Source organism: Echeneis naucrates, chromosome 24 (genome assembly GCF_900963305.1).
Source record: "Echeneis naucrates chromosome 24, fEcheNa1.1, whole genome shotgun sequence".
In the NCBI taxonomy this organism is placed as follows: Eukaryota; Metazoa; Chordata; class Actinopteri; order Carangiformes; family Echeneidae; genus Echeneis; species Echeneis naucrates.
Genome location: NC_042534.1, coordinates 16,355,674 through 16,370,129, shown reverse-complemented (window position 1 = coordinate 16,370,129; position 14,456 = coordinate 16,355,674). Strand labels below are relative to the sequence as shown.

The 14,456-nt window shown below is 44.4% G+C and overlaps 1 protein-coding gene across 2 annotated transcripts in view; it reads left to right on the top strand.

Moving 5' to 3' along the window:
- mdn1 (midasin AAA ATPase 1) overlaps positions 1-14,219 on the top strand; it is a 55,016-nt gene extending 40,797 nt beyond the window's left edge. The window contains exons 73-102 of one of the 2 annotated variants that reach the window (XM_029496017.1): positions 84-267; positions 426-570; positions 903-1,049; positions 1,158-1,284; positions 1,618-1,723; positions 1,872-1,987; positions 2,971-3,378; positions 3,457-3,683; positions 3,844-3,984; positions 4,790-4,983; positions 5,161-5,322; positions 5,411-5,548; positions 6,206-6,341; positions 6,777-6,949; positions 7,038-7,169; positions 7,246-7,381; positions 8,284-8,597; positions 8,687-8,842; positions 9,767-9,868; positions 9,967-10,165; positions 10,262-10,435; positions 10,541-10,695; positions 10,812-10,898; positions 11,146-11,261; positions 11,759-11,933; positions 12,031-12,104; positions 12,211-12,325; positions 12,575-12,641; positions 12,876-13,018; positions 13,099-14,219. In XM_029496017.1, the coding sequence (XP_029351877.1) occupies positions 84-267; positions 426-570; positions 903-1,049; positions 1,158-1,284; positions 1,618-1,723; positions 1,872-1,987; positions 2,971-3,378; positions 3,457-3,683; positions 3,844-3,984; positions 4,790-4,983; positions 5,161-5,322; positions 5,411-5,548; positions 6,206-6,341; positions 6,777-6,949; positions 7,038-7,169; positions 7,246-7,381; positions 8,284-8,597; positions 8,687-8,842; positions 9,767-9,868; positions 9,967-10,165; positions 10,262-10,435; positions 10,541-10,695; positions 10,812-10,898; positions 11,146-11,261; positions 11,759-11,933; positions 12,031-12,104; positions 12,211-12,325; positions 12,575-12,641; positions 12,876-13,018; positions 13,099-13,284 (4,735 nt within the window). In that variant the 3' untranslated portion in view covers positions 13,285-14,219. Of the gene's footprint in view, positions 1-83; positions 268-425; positions 571-902; positions 1,050-1,157; positions 1,285-1,617; positions 1,724-1,871; positions 1,988-2,970; positions 3,379-3,456; positions 3,684-3,843; positions 3,985-4,789; positions 4,984-5,160; positions 5,323-5,410; positions 5,549-6,205; positions 6,342-6,776; positions 6,950-7,037; positions 7,170-7,245; positions 7,382-8,283; positions 8,598-8,686; positions 8,843-9,766; positions 9,869-9,966; positions 10,166-10,261; positions 10,436-10,540; positions 10,696-10,808; positions 10,899-11,145; positions 11,262-11,758; positions 11,934-12,030; positions 12,105-12,210; positions 12,326-12,574; positions 12,642-12,875; positions 13,019-13,098 lie in introns of both variants that reach the window. The other variant, XM_029496016.1, reaches the window with a different exon arrangement.
- The last annotated feature ends 237 nt before the right edge of the window (positions 14,220-14,456 follow it).

The window sequence follows — 14,456 nt, the reverse complement described above, 5'->3', positions numbered from 1 at the left end:
CAGAAGCGATCATTGTGTTTTAAGTAACTGCTCCATATGTTTCCAGTCTGCTTATTGCTGCACTCTGCTCATGTATTTCTCAGGACTCTGTTCAAGTTTGTCAAGAAGTTCGAGGAGGTGCTAAGGGGCCCCAGTATACCTGCTCTGGTGGAACAGGAAAGCAGCACAAGCTTAGACAGTCAAGATTCCAATCCTGAAGATACACCAGTCCACCGAGTTCACCGGGCACTGAAGAGCACCTTGCCCGGGAAAGGCAGAGATCTGCAGGTACAAGTCTCATAGAGGACACTCAGTGTTTCCTGAACCATTGTTGCCATCTTATTAATGAATTTTTTCCTTTTATTTTATATGTTTCATTTCGCATGAGATAATGTACTGACGTCTACTGTGTGATTGTAAATGACCTGAGATAAACTGTATGTCAGAATGAGGGCCCGGAGGAAGGAGTTGAAGCGTCTTCTCTCCAGGGACGTCTGCCTGTTCTGGCCAGGAAGATGAAGAAAATGTGTGTCCAACTCCTGAAGAACCACCCAGTACCCGAGCTGACTGAAGACCTGGACTGTTTCACTGGCAAGGAACCCACTTATACACAATAAATGTCTATATTATTGCTGCTGATGAGAAACTGATGAGAGTAAAAATTATGTCCACTCCCTCACATATAGGAAGAAATAAGTAAGAAGTAGCAAGTTAAAAACGGCCTTTGCATGTGTAAAATGGATAGAAATGTGATCAATGTGATTGTGTTTGTTTGCAGGACATCTACATTTGATTCCCTTGTTGAGCTTGTGGCCTTTTTCCCTACCTTTGTTTTGCAACACATTGGTGCTTCAGTGTATAATAAGCATTGGTACCTCTCAAGATGGCTTTTAACTTTTTTTTTTTTTTTTATGTCTCTTCAGGTGAAGTCATCAGCAACTTGCAGGACCTGCAGAGCCTCACAACTGACATGTCAGCAGAGAAAGAGAAACAAAAGGCTGAGGTCAAGCACATCCTGCAGCAGAAGCAGAGAGCTCTGTCTGATCTGTTCAAGATGCTGACAGAAATAGGTGATTTTCCGTCTCACATTCACAGGGGGGCATGCCACAGTAGTCTGACTGGACTATTCAGAAACAAAAATCATTAATCAATTCATCTGTTTCAAATCTTAAATCCAGGTTTGTCGTACCGTAAGGGCCTGATGTGGAACAGAACAGCTGATCCCGAAAAAACTCTGTGTATTCAGCCACTGGAGATGAACACTGCTCTGTCTGCAGTCAGCAACCAGGAGCAAGCTGAGAGCATGTAAATCAAACACATCAACACACACTGTACACTGACAGCTGACCGACAAGATGTAGATGGTTGTGTAAAATAATCAGTTTACTACTTGTTTACCTAATATTATCATGACACTTGTGAGTGTAAGCTCAAAGCAAGAGACGCTATCCCATAATTGCCACAAAATGAAGGGCTAATGTAAATGGCAATAATCAGTTTTGTTTCTGCAGATTTACTCTGCCAGGTATGACCATGCTCCTGGTGGCTAACATTAACTCATATTTAGCAATCTTAAAAGTAATTACTAAGTCACCACCGCCTCTCTGCACCATCTTTGCTGTATCCTTCATGTTGCAGGTTATTCACAGAGTTGCTGTCAGCGTGGGATGGATGTCAGAAGTACTTCTACCGTTCGTGGGCCAGGAAAACAGCCCTGCTGACTGCTCTGCAGCACCCTGCAAAGGTGAGGCACAGCATACTCTCTTTCTGCTGAGTTTATTATTCAGCATTCTGTTATTCTGTCACAGTAAGGTCAACATGGGCCCTTTGGTGTAGTGTTATTTGTGTATTTTGGTATTGCAGTCTGAAATGCGAGTATTATTTGGTTGCAGGAGCTTGGCCTAGGAAATGTGGAGCGCTGCAGAGGTTTCTCCTCCCACTTGTTCAAGCTGCTCCTCAGGCAGAGACAACGGTTCGCTAAACTCACTGAGCGATGGATCCGCCTCAGGTCAGGACCAGATCATCAAGACACTTAACATTGTTGTTTTTCTAATATTAATGTCACAGCAGGAAAATTCTGTTTTCAGCTGGAAGATTAACGTGCCTCTGTTTTGTTTTTGTTTTTTTTTTTTGTTGTTTGGTTTTTTTTTTGTTTGTTTTGTTTTTCTGTCTTAATTGCTTTTCTTGACCTTGATATAAAATGTGATTAGTTCAGAAACAGATCCAAAAAGATTTATCAGGAGTTAGAATAAAATGATAATAAAATTTCATTTTCTTCAGGTTAGCAATTTAAATAGGATCATTTTCAAATAAATATTTTGGTATTTTGTATGAAGATGTATTTTTTGAGAGTAATTATAATTGAAAGAAGATCAAGTTGGAATGTTTGTTTCATTAAAAAAAAAAAAACACAAACCAAATAACAAATATAATAACATTAAATTACAATATTGATCAGCTTTCCAACTTAAATAAGCTATTAAATATATAACATTAAAGGATTATCCTAGGCTTACTGTAGCCAGGCTGACAGAGTCATAACTCAGTCATTCCTTTAGCTCTCAGCAGCAATGATTTTATGGGCTTTTTTTACTAATAAAATTATAACAATCAACCCTAACCCAAAATTCAACAGCTTCTACCTACAACTGGCAATAGTCCACAAACAAATGCAGCAGCTTCTCAACCAACTGCAACACCTGATCTGTATTTGGAATCTTTTTCCCCTTTAAATTTGTCCGAGTTAGTTTTTATAGTCTCGTCATCTAAACCATCAACTCATCTTTTAGACCAGATTCCTTTCGGGCTCTATGCTTCCATGAGGCAATGTTATCCAGAGACATAAACAGACATAAACACCTGGATGACCTGCAATGTTTTACTTCTGAACTAAGACAAAACTGAAGTCGTTGTACTTAGTACTAACCACCTTATTTTATTGTTAGTCATTGGAGGATGACATTTTCCCTTTTAATGTTTCATCACCTGTAGGAGGCTAACCAGCAGCATACAAGGCATCAAGACCCACCTCCAGGGCCACAGCAAGGACCCAGGTTGTGTCTTGCCGCCCCAGGCCCCTCTGCAGGCTTGGGTCAGCAGAGGCCAGGTACTGGCTGCCCAGTGCACCACCCTCCTTCAGCAGGTAGCCTGGCTGCTGCAGTGCTGCCCTGAGGACCTCCAGCAGAAGGAGGAGACAAGTAACTGCAGACAGCACACCCTGAGGTGCCCATCTCCTTTGGCAGCCCAGCGTCAGCCCCCAGGCTGTCTGATGAGGAGGGGAGATGCCGCCTGGTGCCAGTTACACCAGTGTGTGACTGCAATGTTGAAGCAGACGGAGAGCCTGAAGGTGGAGCTGGATACTGTGGCTCGAGAGACCTCTGAGAGAGTATTGCACACATGGTAAAGCACAACACTCAGGAGTCTGTCTGAAATCTGATGCAGCATGCCGACAGTCCTGACAACATTCTTTTTCCACAGGAACCATTTTGGAACGTGCTGTTCAGGCTTCGACCAGCTGGCGGCTGTAGTGGCTCAGATGCCCAGTGTGGAGCAGCTGTTTATCCCAGCCATGAGTGTGGGGAGCGCAGACAGCCAGCCAGCCATCACTCAGAGCCTGCAGTATGTCAGAGGACAAGTGGAGGCCGACATCACTGAGTTTACCACCTGGAAGACCCAGCTGCTCTCCCTGGGACACCAGCACACGGGTGAGTGCGCTGACCAGTCATCCTGATACTATCATCTCTTTGGAAGTTGCAAACAGATTTCCTTTGGGCATACAGGAGCTGCTGCTGTTCATAAGCAGCACTAATAGTACAAAACTGGTTCTTATTGGTACTTTCCTCTCCTCCTCGCTGTGTTGAACAGATCACCAGTCACTCTTCTGCTCTGAGTTCTCTGCTGAGCTGGAGACAAACATAAACACAGTGCTGTGTGCTGTGCAGACAGTGGTGAAGAGACAGGAGAGAGAGCAACAGAAAGAGCAGCTGCATGGCAACATCAAGAGAGGTGAGAATGATGCAGTGAGCCAGCTGTGCCATCTGCAAGAAACAAGCCACATCAAAATCACACTGAACACATCATTAAGATCTAAAACTATAACATCACTTTACACAATCACTGCTTGATCAAAAACTGTTCTCATCTAGAGCATCTTCAAACAGCCGCGTGGAGTAAAATAGAAAAAAGTATGCTTCTAAAAATCTTGTTTTCAAATGTTAATATCTAGAAGAAGATATTTCTGGCTTTAGGAATCAAAAAGCTTCTAAATGTAGTTTGTGCATTTCCTCTCTCAGGAATATCTCTGGCTCTCTAATGAGATCAGTCAGCCAATCAGAGAAGCAGATCTGAAATCGGATTAGTTGACTGATTTCTGTGAGTGCCTGAGTGATAGAGTTAAAATATTCCAAGGATTTCAGGTAAACACTCAAAAAACTAAACCCCGTACAGATGAAGGGTGGATCCAGGTGAGGGTTTGGGTGGAGTTGGGGGTTTGCTGAGGGCAGTGACTGTGTTGTTGTGACATCACGTCCCAATACTCCTCAAGACTGGTTTCAAGGCTCAGTTTTTGAATACAATATTAAAGCACCACATGGAGATCTACATTTTATAGATGTATTTGATTTCATTCATTCATTCATTCATCTTCTACCTCTTATCCGTTTTCGGCTTGTGGTGGGTGCTGGAGCCAATCCCAGCTTACTCTGGGCGAGGGAGTGGGGTACACCCTGGACAGGTCACCAGTGGGACAACAGCACTTACCACTATGCTGCCTTGCTGCCCCCTATTTGATTCCACTTATTTAATATTTCAGAGGCCAATAAGGAGGAGGACGATGAAGAGCCTGTGGATGACCTGCTGAAGCCTGGCCACCTGGCTCGTCTCCTGGAGGAGGGCCTTGAAGCCGATGTGGAGGCTCTGAGTGTGGGAGATGTGAATGCCAGGCTGCAAAAGCTGCTTGTCAGCCTGATGACACACAGAGACACCTGTCAACAAGCACAGCTCCAGGTACTCCAAACACAGGACAGACAGTCATTTTAAAGGGCCAGTCACTAAAAATATTAACGCTTGACTTTACAAACTGACTCATGTATGCTTTGACCTCTTTATCTTTTCTTAATGAAGTCTGTGAACACTTCACAGTTCATGTCACACTGTCTTTAATGCGTCCCTTGTGGCTGTTAGGAGGTAGACAGGGCGTGTAGGATGCTGGTGCGTCTGGAGCCTCTGCTGGGGATCTACTCTGACCTGGTGCGTTACTACATGGCCGTGTCACTGGGAGTGCACAGGAGCACGGGCAAACTGCTGTCTGTCCTCGCCAGCATCTTCACAGACCTCGCTCAGAAGGTGCAGACACGTCAAAAGTTTCTCCCTTGTTGTCAAATAGCATCAGGGGTATTATTAAGTGACTAAATATCTGCTCTGGCTCCCTCAGGGTTTCTGCCTCCCTCAGGAGCTGATGGCCGGTGGAGATGGAGAAGGTGCCACAGAGTTTCATGACTATGAAGGTGGCGGCATAGGAGAGGGCGAGGGTAACAAAGACGTCAGTGACAAGATCGAGAATGAAGATCAGGTGATGAGAGGAATAAATGTGACTCACTCAAAGCTGAGGTTGTTATGAAAATTTCCCTGGTTACTTCAGGCTGTGACATGTGGTGCAAAGCTCTGGGAAACCGTGGTAGCACAATTTTAAAATATATTATCCAAAGAAGAAAAACGAAACCGCATCGTTTGCTGGTCATATCACTCAGATTGTCGCACTGGCCTGTTGACATGGAGGCTAAACTCCAACAATTTCCAGAAGTTTGAGACTTTTTTTTTTCTGTGAGCCTAATTCCAAACAGCTAGCCTATAAGTAAAAGGTAGGAAAATGCTTTACAGGTGCATGGAAATACATTTAAAATGTAAGATTAAACGGCAAAAACAAAAATCTGTGATTCAGTGATTTAAAAAAAACTAACTTAAAAAAACAGAAGCAAATGCACAATGCTGTTTTCAGCCTAATGGAACAGTGTCAGGAGATCTCAGGTGTTCAGGGAGTTTGCTCCACAAATTAAACACAGAGAAGCTAAAGGCTGCTTGTCTCTAATTCTGCGAACTCAGAGAAAATTTATTCTAGGGGACATGAAGGGTCATCAGAGATGTGGTGCTTGATTTTAAAATCAAGCAAAAAAGCCTACCATTGCCCATCATTTCTCATGAAGATATTTCTGACATTCTTTTATTCCAGGTGGAGGACACATCTCAGGAGGGTCAGGAAAAGGAAGAACAACAGGATAAAGGGAATATCAAGGCAGAAGACAATGCGATAGAAATGTCAGAGGACTTTGATGGCCAGATGCATGACGGGGACGAGAACGAACCAGGTAATGCAGGGTTTCATTCCTGCTCGCAGATATTTATCAGCTCCAGCAGAGCTACACCAATCACAGACTGAGCCGCAGCCCTCAGATAAGTTGTAAAAACAAACTCACACTTCACTCTGCAGCTCACTCTCTGTCCTCTATCTGCATCTCTGTGCCTGTGCTCTTTATTTGTATTTGGTGACACTGTCTGGCTGGTGTACCTGCCTTTAAAACCTGATTAGACTAATTTGGCTGTAAAAGGGGCTTAGGTGGGCACAAAAGATGTCAACCCACAACAAATTACCACTCTATGGGGAGAACATAACAGCTGGAGCTCCTCCTTGTTGCTGAAAAGGGTCAGCAGCTGACCATTCAAACGACCATTTAATCGTTAAGTGCAGGAGGTTCAGATGAAAACATTTGTCAGGAAAAGCCTCAAAAATGTTGAATTTACAGGTGAGGATGAAGACTCAGAGAAAGAGGATGAGGAGGAGCTGGACAAAAAGATGGGTGATCTGGGTGAAGGCCAGACAGACACTCTGGATGAAAGGATGTGGGGAGACGATGAGGATGATCAGGAGGAGGAAGGAAGTGACAAGGAGGAGGAGTCTGGCCAGGGGATGGACCAGGTACAGCAGATGAAGTCCCTGAGAAGGTTCTGAAGAAAATGCTTGATGTGGTCAAATGTCACTGTTGTCACTGTTGATCCTCTGCTAGGGTGAATCGGAGCTGGTTGCCAAAGATGACAACCTGGATGCTGCAGACCCCAACAAAGACAAGAAGAACCAGGACAAAGACCAGGAGATGGACATAGAGGAGAAAGAGAAGATCCACGAGCAGGGAGATGAGGTAACATGGGTAACAGGGTTAGTGTCAGGCGTTTCCAACACTTCCCTGTCTGACCTGAGCTCTCGCTGTGTCGCAGAGGGAGTTTGACGAGAATGAAGTGGATCCCTACCACGGTCAGCAGGACAAGAGGCCCGAACCTGAGGCCATGGATCTGCCTGAGGACCTCAATTTGGATGAGGATGAGGAGGCCAGAGACGATGGGGAGGGCGAAGGTGAGTTTTTTTTTTATATATATATCTTTCTTACATTGCTATCAAAGTCTGTATATGTTTTTCATTCTTCACTGATGTATCCCCTTACTCAAGTGATCTGCAATAACCACAAAGCCACACACATATACACAACAACAGGCTGCATACCTCACCAGTCAAAAGTTAGGACACACTTTCAATTCGTTTGAATGGGGAAAGTCTGTCCAAACTTCTGACTAGTACTGTACGTGTACCTTTCTATGATTACATTCTGTTGACGAACGAACGTCAACAATCCGACATCTAAAAAAATTTATTATTAGAATCAGAAATTTTGAAGTTTTGAAAGGTATGTTATTTGTTCTCTTAGTAGTTGGTTAGGGCCTCAGTCCAGATCCGAGATCAGCTTGGGGCTTTACTGAGGCCTGATTGAAGCCCAGGAGATCTGACAGTGGCTTTCATGCTCTTTATGGATTGGCAAAAAGGCTGGAAATAGTTTGCTCTGTGTAACACTTTTAAACTTGTCCAAACCTTTGAATAAATGTTTGCTTACTTTCTAGCTAAAAATCTACTTTTTAAATATGTTCATTATTGAATATCAGGATTAGTACTTTCAAAACTTTCTCCATTGCCATTTTGAGTTTCCATGTTTTTTTTCCTCATTTTGTGTTGTAGATTTAATTGTCAGCAGATAAAACTGTCAACACCCAACAAGAATGAGTGGATCTTTGAAGAAATGCAAACTATAGTGTCCCCCTGTTTTGGGGGAGTTTGTTTTTATTTTTGTCTTGTCTCTATATGTGCCATGTGTTTGCCCTCGTCAGCCACCATATTTATAGCAGTTAATACTAACATTTAATGTCCCACATGTGGTCCCTTTAAGGCTGTATGTGAAACAGAATTTGACATGTTTCCCTCCTCAGAGGATAATCCTTTGGACATTGACGAGAAGGCCATGGAGCTGGATGAGAAGGAAGATGGAGAAGGTGATGGAGAGGAAGATGGGGAAGAGGAGCAGGGAGCAGAGGAGACGCAGCAGGGCCAGTCAGACCAACCGGAGGAGGAGAAGGATCAGGAACCGAAGGCTGAAGAGGATGATGGAGGGGAGGGAGACACAGAGAAGGCAGAAGGTGATGAGGACTCTGCTGAGAAAGACGAAGAGGAGGAGAGGCGGGCACAGGAAGCAAGAAGAGATGAAGATCTGAAAGTTCCTAATGACAACGGTCCTAAGCCAAAGGTGTGTGTATCTGCTGTGGGACTGACAGAGATTCTCCTCAGTTTTTTTTTGTTTCTATGTTTCACTCCTTTGATTTCTCATGCTCACAGGAAGAGGAGGAAGGTGGGGCTGAGGATGAGGAGCAGCCAGAGTCAGCGGAGAGAAAGGAACATGACAGAGATGGTCAGACAGGAGAGGAGAACCTCCAGAGTGATTCAGCTGTGGAGCTGGGTGGAGAGGCATCAGAGAGAGACCAGGCTAAAGAGGTATGCTTCACTCCCACTTGGCACTGACTTGCTTAATAAACAAGTCCAGTGATCCATAAATTAATATATAATTAAACATAAATGTTTTAAAGAAAATTTTTTTGTGTTTTTTGTTTATATGCAGAGAATTTTTTTTTCCAAGCACATTTATTTCTCAGCTTTTTATCTATTTATCTATTATACTCAAATAAAGGAGCTAGACATGAATTGATATTCCGAGGCAGCATGTTTAACTTTTAATGTTTATTAATATGCAATAGCAGTATAATAAATAGAACAGTGTGTTTGGTGAGAACCCTGTCATCTATCACCTTCTTGCTATAAAACCTATTTTTAACATATGAACATGGAAAAACAGCCCAAAGTAGTGATTTTGTAAATGTTATCAGAATTAATTTCTTTTAAAAATGGAAGGAGGTTTGTTGTTGAGGTTTGTTTTTTTATCTGATAGTAATGTGAATGTCTTCAGGTTTTAAATGCTGGTTAAATGAGAGGACCTAATGTAAAGTTACACATTTCAGTTACAAATCATTAGTTCTAAGAGATATGCACTAATTAGTGCAATCAAATAGATATAAAATTCTAAATATAATATTATTAAAGGTTCTATAAAATGGCTGTTCTGTTGGCTAATAATTATTGATCCCAACAATGATCATAATAAAGGAACCTAAATTTGCAAGTTTATTAACTTCAATTTATTCAACTTCAACAACACTGATTTATATGAAACTCATAATAAAAATATCACTTGAAAGTTGACACAACAAGTGAAAATGGTTATTGAATAGGACCAACTGTGAGTTATCCAAGTCCACCAGCAGGGTCCTCTTGTTAGGCAGCAATGTTCCTCTAGGCTCCCTGCAGTTTCCCTGCAGAAGATGAACTCTGAGATGTCCCTGCTGTGTCCCTGCTGTGTGATAGGAGCACGGGAGTGGAGCAGCTGATGCTAGCCAATCAGAAGGCCACCAGTCCAAGCTGACAGCCAGGATGCCTTCACAGGGACAGACTCAGAACAAGACTCAGGTACGACCAAGCCCTCAGAGCACATTTATGATTTCTGTCTCCCATTGTTTTTCTGTCAATCTCACCAGTGTCTTTCTTTATGTCCTGCACCCTCCCAGAGCTTTAAGAGGAAACCTGGTCAGGCCGACAATGAACGGTCGACCGGCGACTACAATGAACGCGTGAACAAGCGGCTGCGTACGGTGGAGAGCAGCAAGGACAGAAGTGCAGACAGCAAGCACAACGACGCCCAGCAAGATTCAGATCTGTACGAGCACATTAGACAGGGAGAGGCGGCTTACGACACTCAGACATACGGTCAGTACTCACCTGGATACTCAGCTCAGCAAGAGGAGCAGCAGACAATGGTCTACCGCTTAGCTCAGTGGTGTTCACTGTTCTTTCTGTGTCCAGATGTTGCCAGTGCAGATCAGCAGAAGGCAGCTGGAGCTCAGCAGGACCAAGACGAAGATCAAAACGATGAGGATGTGGCCATGGAAACAGAGCACCAGGAAGAAGACCTCCAGGCCACTGAGGTTCAGGAACTGAAGCCTGAGCAGCTGGACTCCTCGAAGGCCTCTCATCAAGGTGTGAACACGTCTTCCTCTCCTGCTACTTTACTCGAGAACAACAGATAACCTTTGCAGAAGAGGTCAGATCAGATTTGTAAAGTATCCTCTTCTTCTTCTATAGGTGCAGACAGTGGAGAGATGGAAGTCCAGAGGCAGCAAGAGGATGAGGAGGAGGAGAAGTGGAAGGACCGACAACATCCCAGAGAAGAGCAAGCAGAGAGAAGTACAGAGTCCACGATCCACACTGTTCCTGAGCTGCTGCTGGAAGCCAATGAGGTGGAAAGTCATATCTGTTTTACTCACTTATTTATCGACTCTCATCATCTGGAAGACAACTTTTTCTCACTTACTTTTTCAAACCACTGCTGTATGTGTGTGTGTTTTTGCAGCAGGCTGAGACAGACCCGGAGGAGATCAGGAGAAAGATGGAGCTGCAGCTGGAGGCCTGGCACAAACTGACTCCAGGAGCCCAGGAGGAGGTGAGGCCGACACAGGAGTCTGGATCTAAATCTGTGTGTGATCACATCTGTAACAAACAGCTTTCTCCAGCATTCCAAGGACTTTGTCATCACTGTCATTCCTGGTGGACACCAGACACAAGAATGAGCAGAAGAAACAAAGAAACAAATAAATTCACAGTCTCTAAAAATAACGGTATTGGTGACCTGGGAGGTGTGTCAGCGTGTTTGCCTGTGTTAGTTGTGACGCATTGTCGTTGTTTTGCAGGAAACTGCGGCGGCCTCCATGTGGCATCAGTACCAGACTCTTACCTCAGCTCTGTCTCAGCAGCTGTGTGAGCAGCTCCGCCTCATCCTGGAGCCCACTCAGGCCACCAAACTCAAGTCAGTGCACCACACCGCAGCACAGCACGTCATTATCAGTGACGACAGCAGCGTCACATCCTACACAGTTACTGATTTAACCAGATCAATTTTCCATTTTTCTTCATGGATAAAAGATTTTCTTTATTCAGCTGAAGGAATGACAACAATATCAGTGAGTGATTGCTCCCCCTTCTGTCTTGATGCTGATGCCTGACATTAAATCTTTGGACTAAATCTTTGACAGAAAATGTCTCACTCTCCACATGGAGTTTCTTAAATTATTAAAAACATATTTATATATGGAAGCTGTCATTTTAATGCTGCTGCTATGATATCATCATGACAGCAGCAGGCCTATATTGCTGGGAGCCGAGTGTCACAGCTGAAGCTTTAGATTATGTGTTAGGGGAGACGGAGGCGCAGACACATCATTGTCTCCGTGGCCGAGGCTTCAAGAGATTGTGTCTTCGCTCACAGCAGCACAGTAAACTAACGATGGCATTATCTTTCCTCAGAGGAGATTACCGCACAGGGAAGCGTCTGAACATGAGGAAGGTGATCCCCTACATCGCCAGCCAGTTCCGCAAAGACAAGATCTGGCTGAGGAGGACCAAGCCCAGCAAAAGAGAGTACCAAATCTGTCTGGCTGTTGACGACTCGTCCAGCATGGTGGACAACCACTCCAAACAGGTAGCACAGCCTGCTGTCACAGCTCACACTGCTGCAGCTCATCCAGCACAAATCTAACGTGTGTGTGTGTGTGTGTGTGCGCGCGCTTGTGCTGCAGCTGGCGTTTGAATCCCTGTCAGTGATCATCAACGCTCTGAATCTGCTGGAGGTGGGACAGGTGTCAGTGTGCAGGTCAGAGCATTCTCTTTCTCAGCTGATTTAACTGGAGCTATTAGACAAAACATCACGCTGCAATTTGTTACTCTCTGACCGGCTCATGCGTTTGCTGTCTGTGCAGTTTTGGCGAGCAGGTGCAGCTGCTTCACCCCTTCCAGCAGCAGTTCAATGACGAGTCTGGGGCCCGGATCCTTAGACTGTGTCAGTTCCAGCAGAAGAAGACCAGGATAGCACAGGTGCCCCCCCGCCCCTCCTCCTCTACGTTTAGATAAGCCACAGTACAATCTGTCTTTGTGAAGCAGGTTCAGGTCAGATGATGAACAGCAGTCCAACTCTTCATGCTGTATCATGTCTACCATGACTCTTTGCAGGAGAATCCATGTCATTTCATTTACATTTTCCTCTTTTATGTAGATGAGTTCCGTTGTGTGTTTACTCTTCAGCTCGTAGTTAAACATGTGACTGATTCTTCATCTCTGTCTCAGTTTTTGGAGATGTGTACCAAAATGTTTCTGGCAGCTCGGCAGCAGATTCCAGGATCTATAAACTCAGGTAAAGAACCGTATGGAACACAACACCGTTCAGCAGAGTCAATAAAACTGATGAGCTCAAAGTTCAGTCCTCTACGCAGCGGCCCATGACCGGCTGATGTGACAGCTGTTCTCAAACACAAAGACCCAGAGTGATTTAACCTGTGTGACATCACTGATTATAGATTTTTACAGTTTCTGCCTGATTCACAGCATGTCATTTGGTTGAACTCTGACTTCTAAACACCCCCTACAGAGACTGCCCAGCTACTGGTGATTGTGTCTGATGGGAGGGGGCTGTTCCTGGAGGGGAAGGAACGGGTGAGGGCAGCCGTGCGGGCCACACGGAGTGCCAACGTGTTTGTCATCTTTGTGGTCCTCGACAACCCCAACTCACGGGTGAGAGTAGAATGATTTGACAGTTGTATGTTGTCTACATAATTGCTCACACAGTGTCACTAACATGTACTGTGCTGCAGGACTCCATCCTGGACATTAAGGTTCCCATATTTAAAGGGCCGGGAGAGCTGCCAGAGATACGCTCCTACATGGAGGAGTTTCCCTTCCCCTTCTACATCATCTTGCGGGATGTCAACGCACTGCCAGAGACCCTGAGCGACGCACTCCGGCAGTGGTTCGAACTTGTCACGGCGGCAGACCAGTAGACCAATCAGATGCCATGATTCACAGGAAGGAAGAAGTAGGCGGCAACCAAATGCACAATGCCACTCTGCTGCTGGCTTTTCAACCAGAACTGAAAAAAAAAGAAAAAAAAAACAACAAAAGATGGATGTGCCGCTGTACATGTGCCTTTATTTTCTTATTTTTACTGTAGATTTTAGTAGAGTTTAATAGCCCTTTTGCTGTTTTTGATCTTTGTTATCAGGGTAACTGTTTCTTTTGTAATGTAACAAGGATTGCTTTAACTTGCACGTCTCAGATGAAATGATAGAAACAAAATAATGTGATTTTCATTGCGTGTGACCCACCTCAGTGAAAAGTTGGTAAATACCTCTGTCCACCTTGTACAATAGGCCCCAACCCTCCGCCCCACTGAAGTCATTTGTTCGTTTCTGTGGATGTTATAGTCAGTGCTGCAAAGGTCACTACATCGTCTTCAATATGAACACAACAGCAGGTCTACAGAGCTGGACTGGAACATGACGGTGCTGTTGTTGCGAGCGATGCTGGAGAGACTTAAATGTGCCTTGGAAGAGGAATGGGAGAAGTTTCAAATCTCATTTCAGACCTAAATTGGCTTTCGAGGGGGGCGGAGTGATGGATGGTGCATTGCCACAGCTCTGTCAGGATCTCTAGGAGCACTTTGAAGCACAGGGAGTGCAGACTCGACCTTTGAACAAAAGCCCCAGGACGACCAGTTTTTGTGGTTTTGAGACAACAATATCTGCTGTGTTGATCTTCCATCCATAACTGTTTGACTTGTGCTCGCAGTGCAGCACCATGTCTGTTAGGAGTAGGTGTAATTGAAAATGTTTATTACCTATTTTCTGTAAAAGCGGACGCACATGTGAGTGGGAGATGGTTTCCTAATCACATCAACTTGTTAAAAACACGAATCATCCTGACAATAAACAGTTTACAGCGCTGCTCAGTCTCTGATGTCTTCATAGATCCGTGGACGTGTTGCGCACACACACACGTGCACATACACGCTGTAGATGTGTAAGTAATAGTGACAGAAAAGTGACTTCTCAGTCCACACGTCCTGAAATGTCACGATGTGTGAACTGCACTGAGACAAATTTCCCCTCCTGGACTGTAAATAATCTGCTTTAATCGGAGAGCAGCTCCAGGCCCTGCAGGGATCAGCAATGTG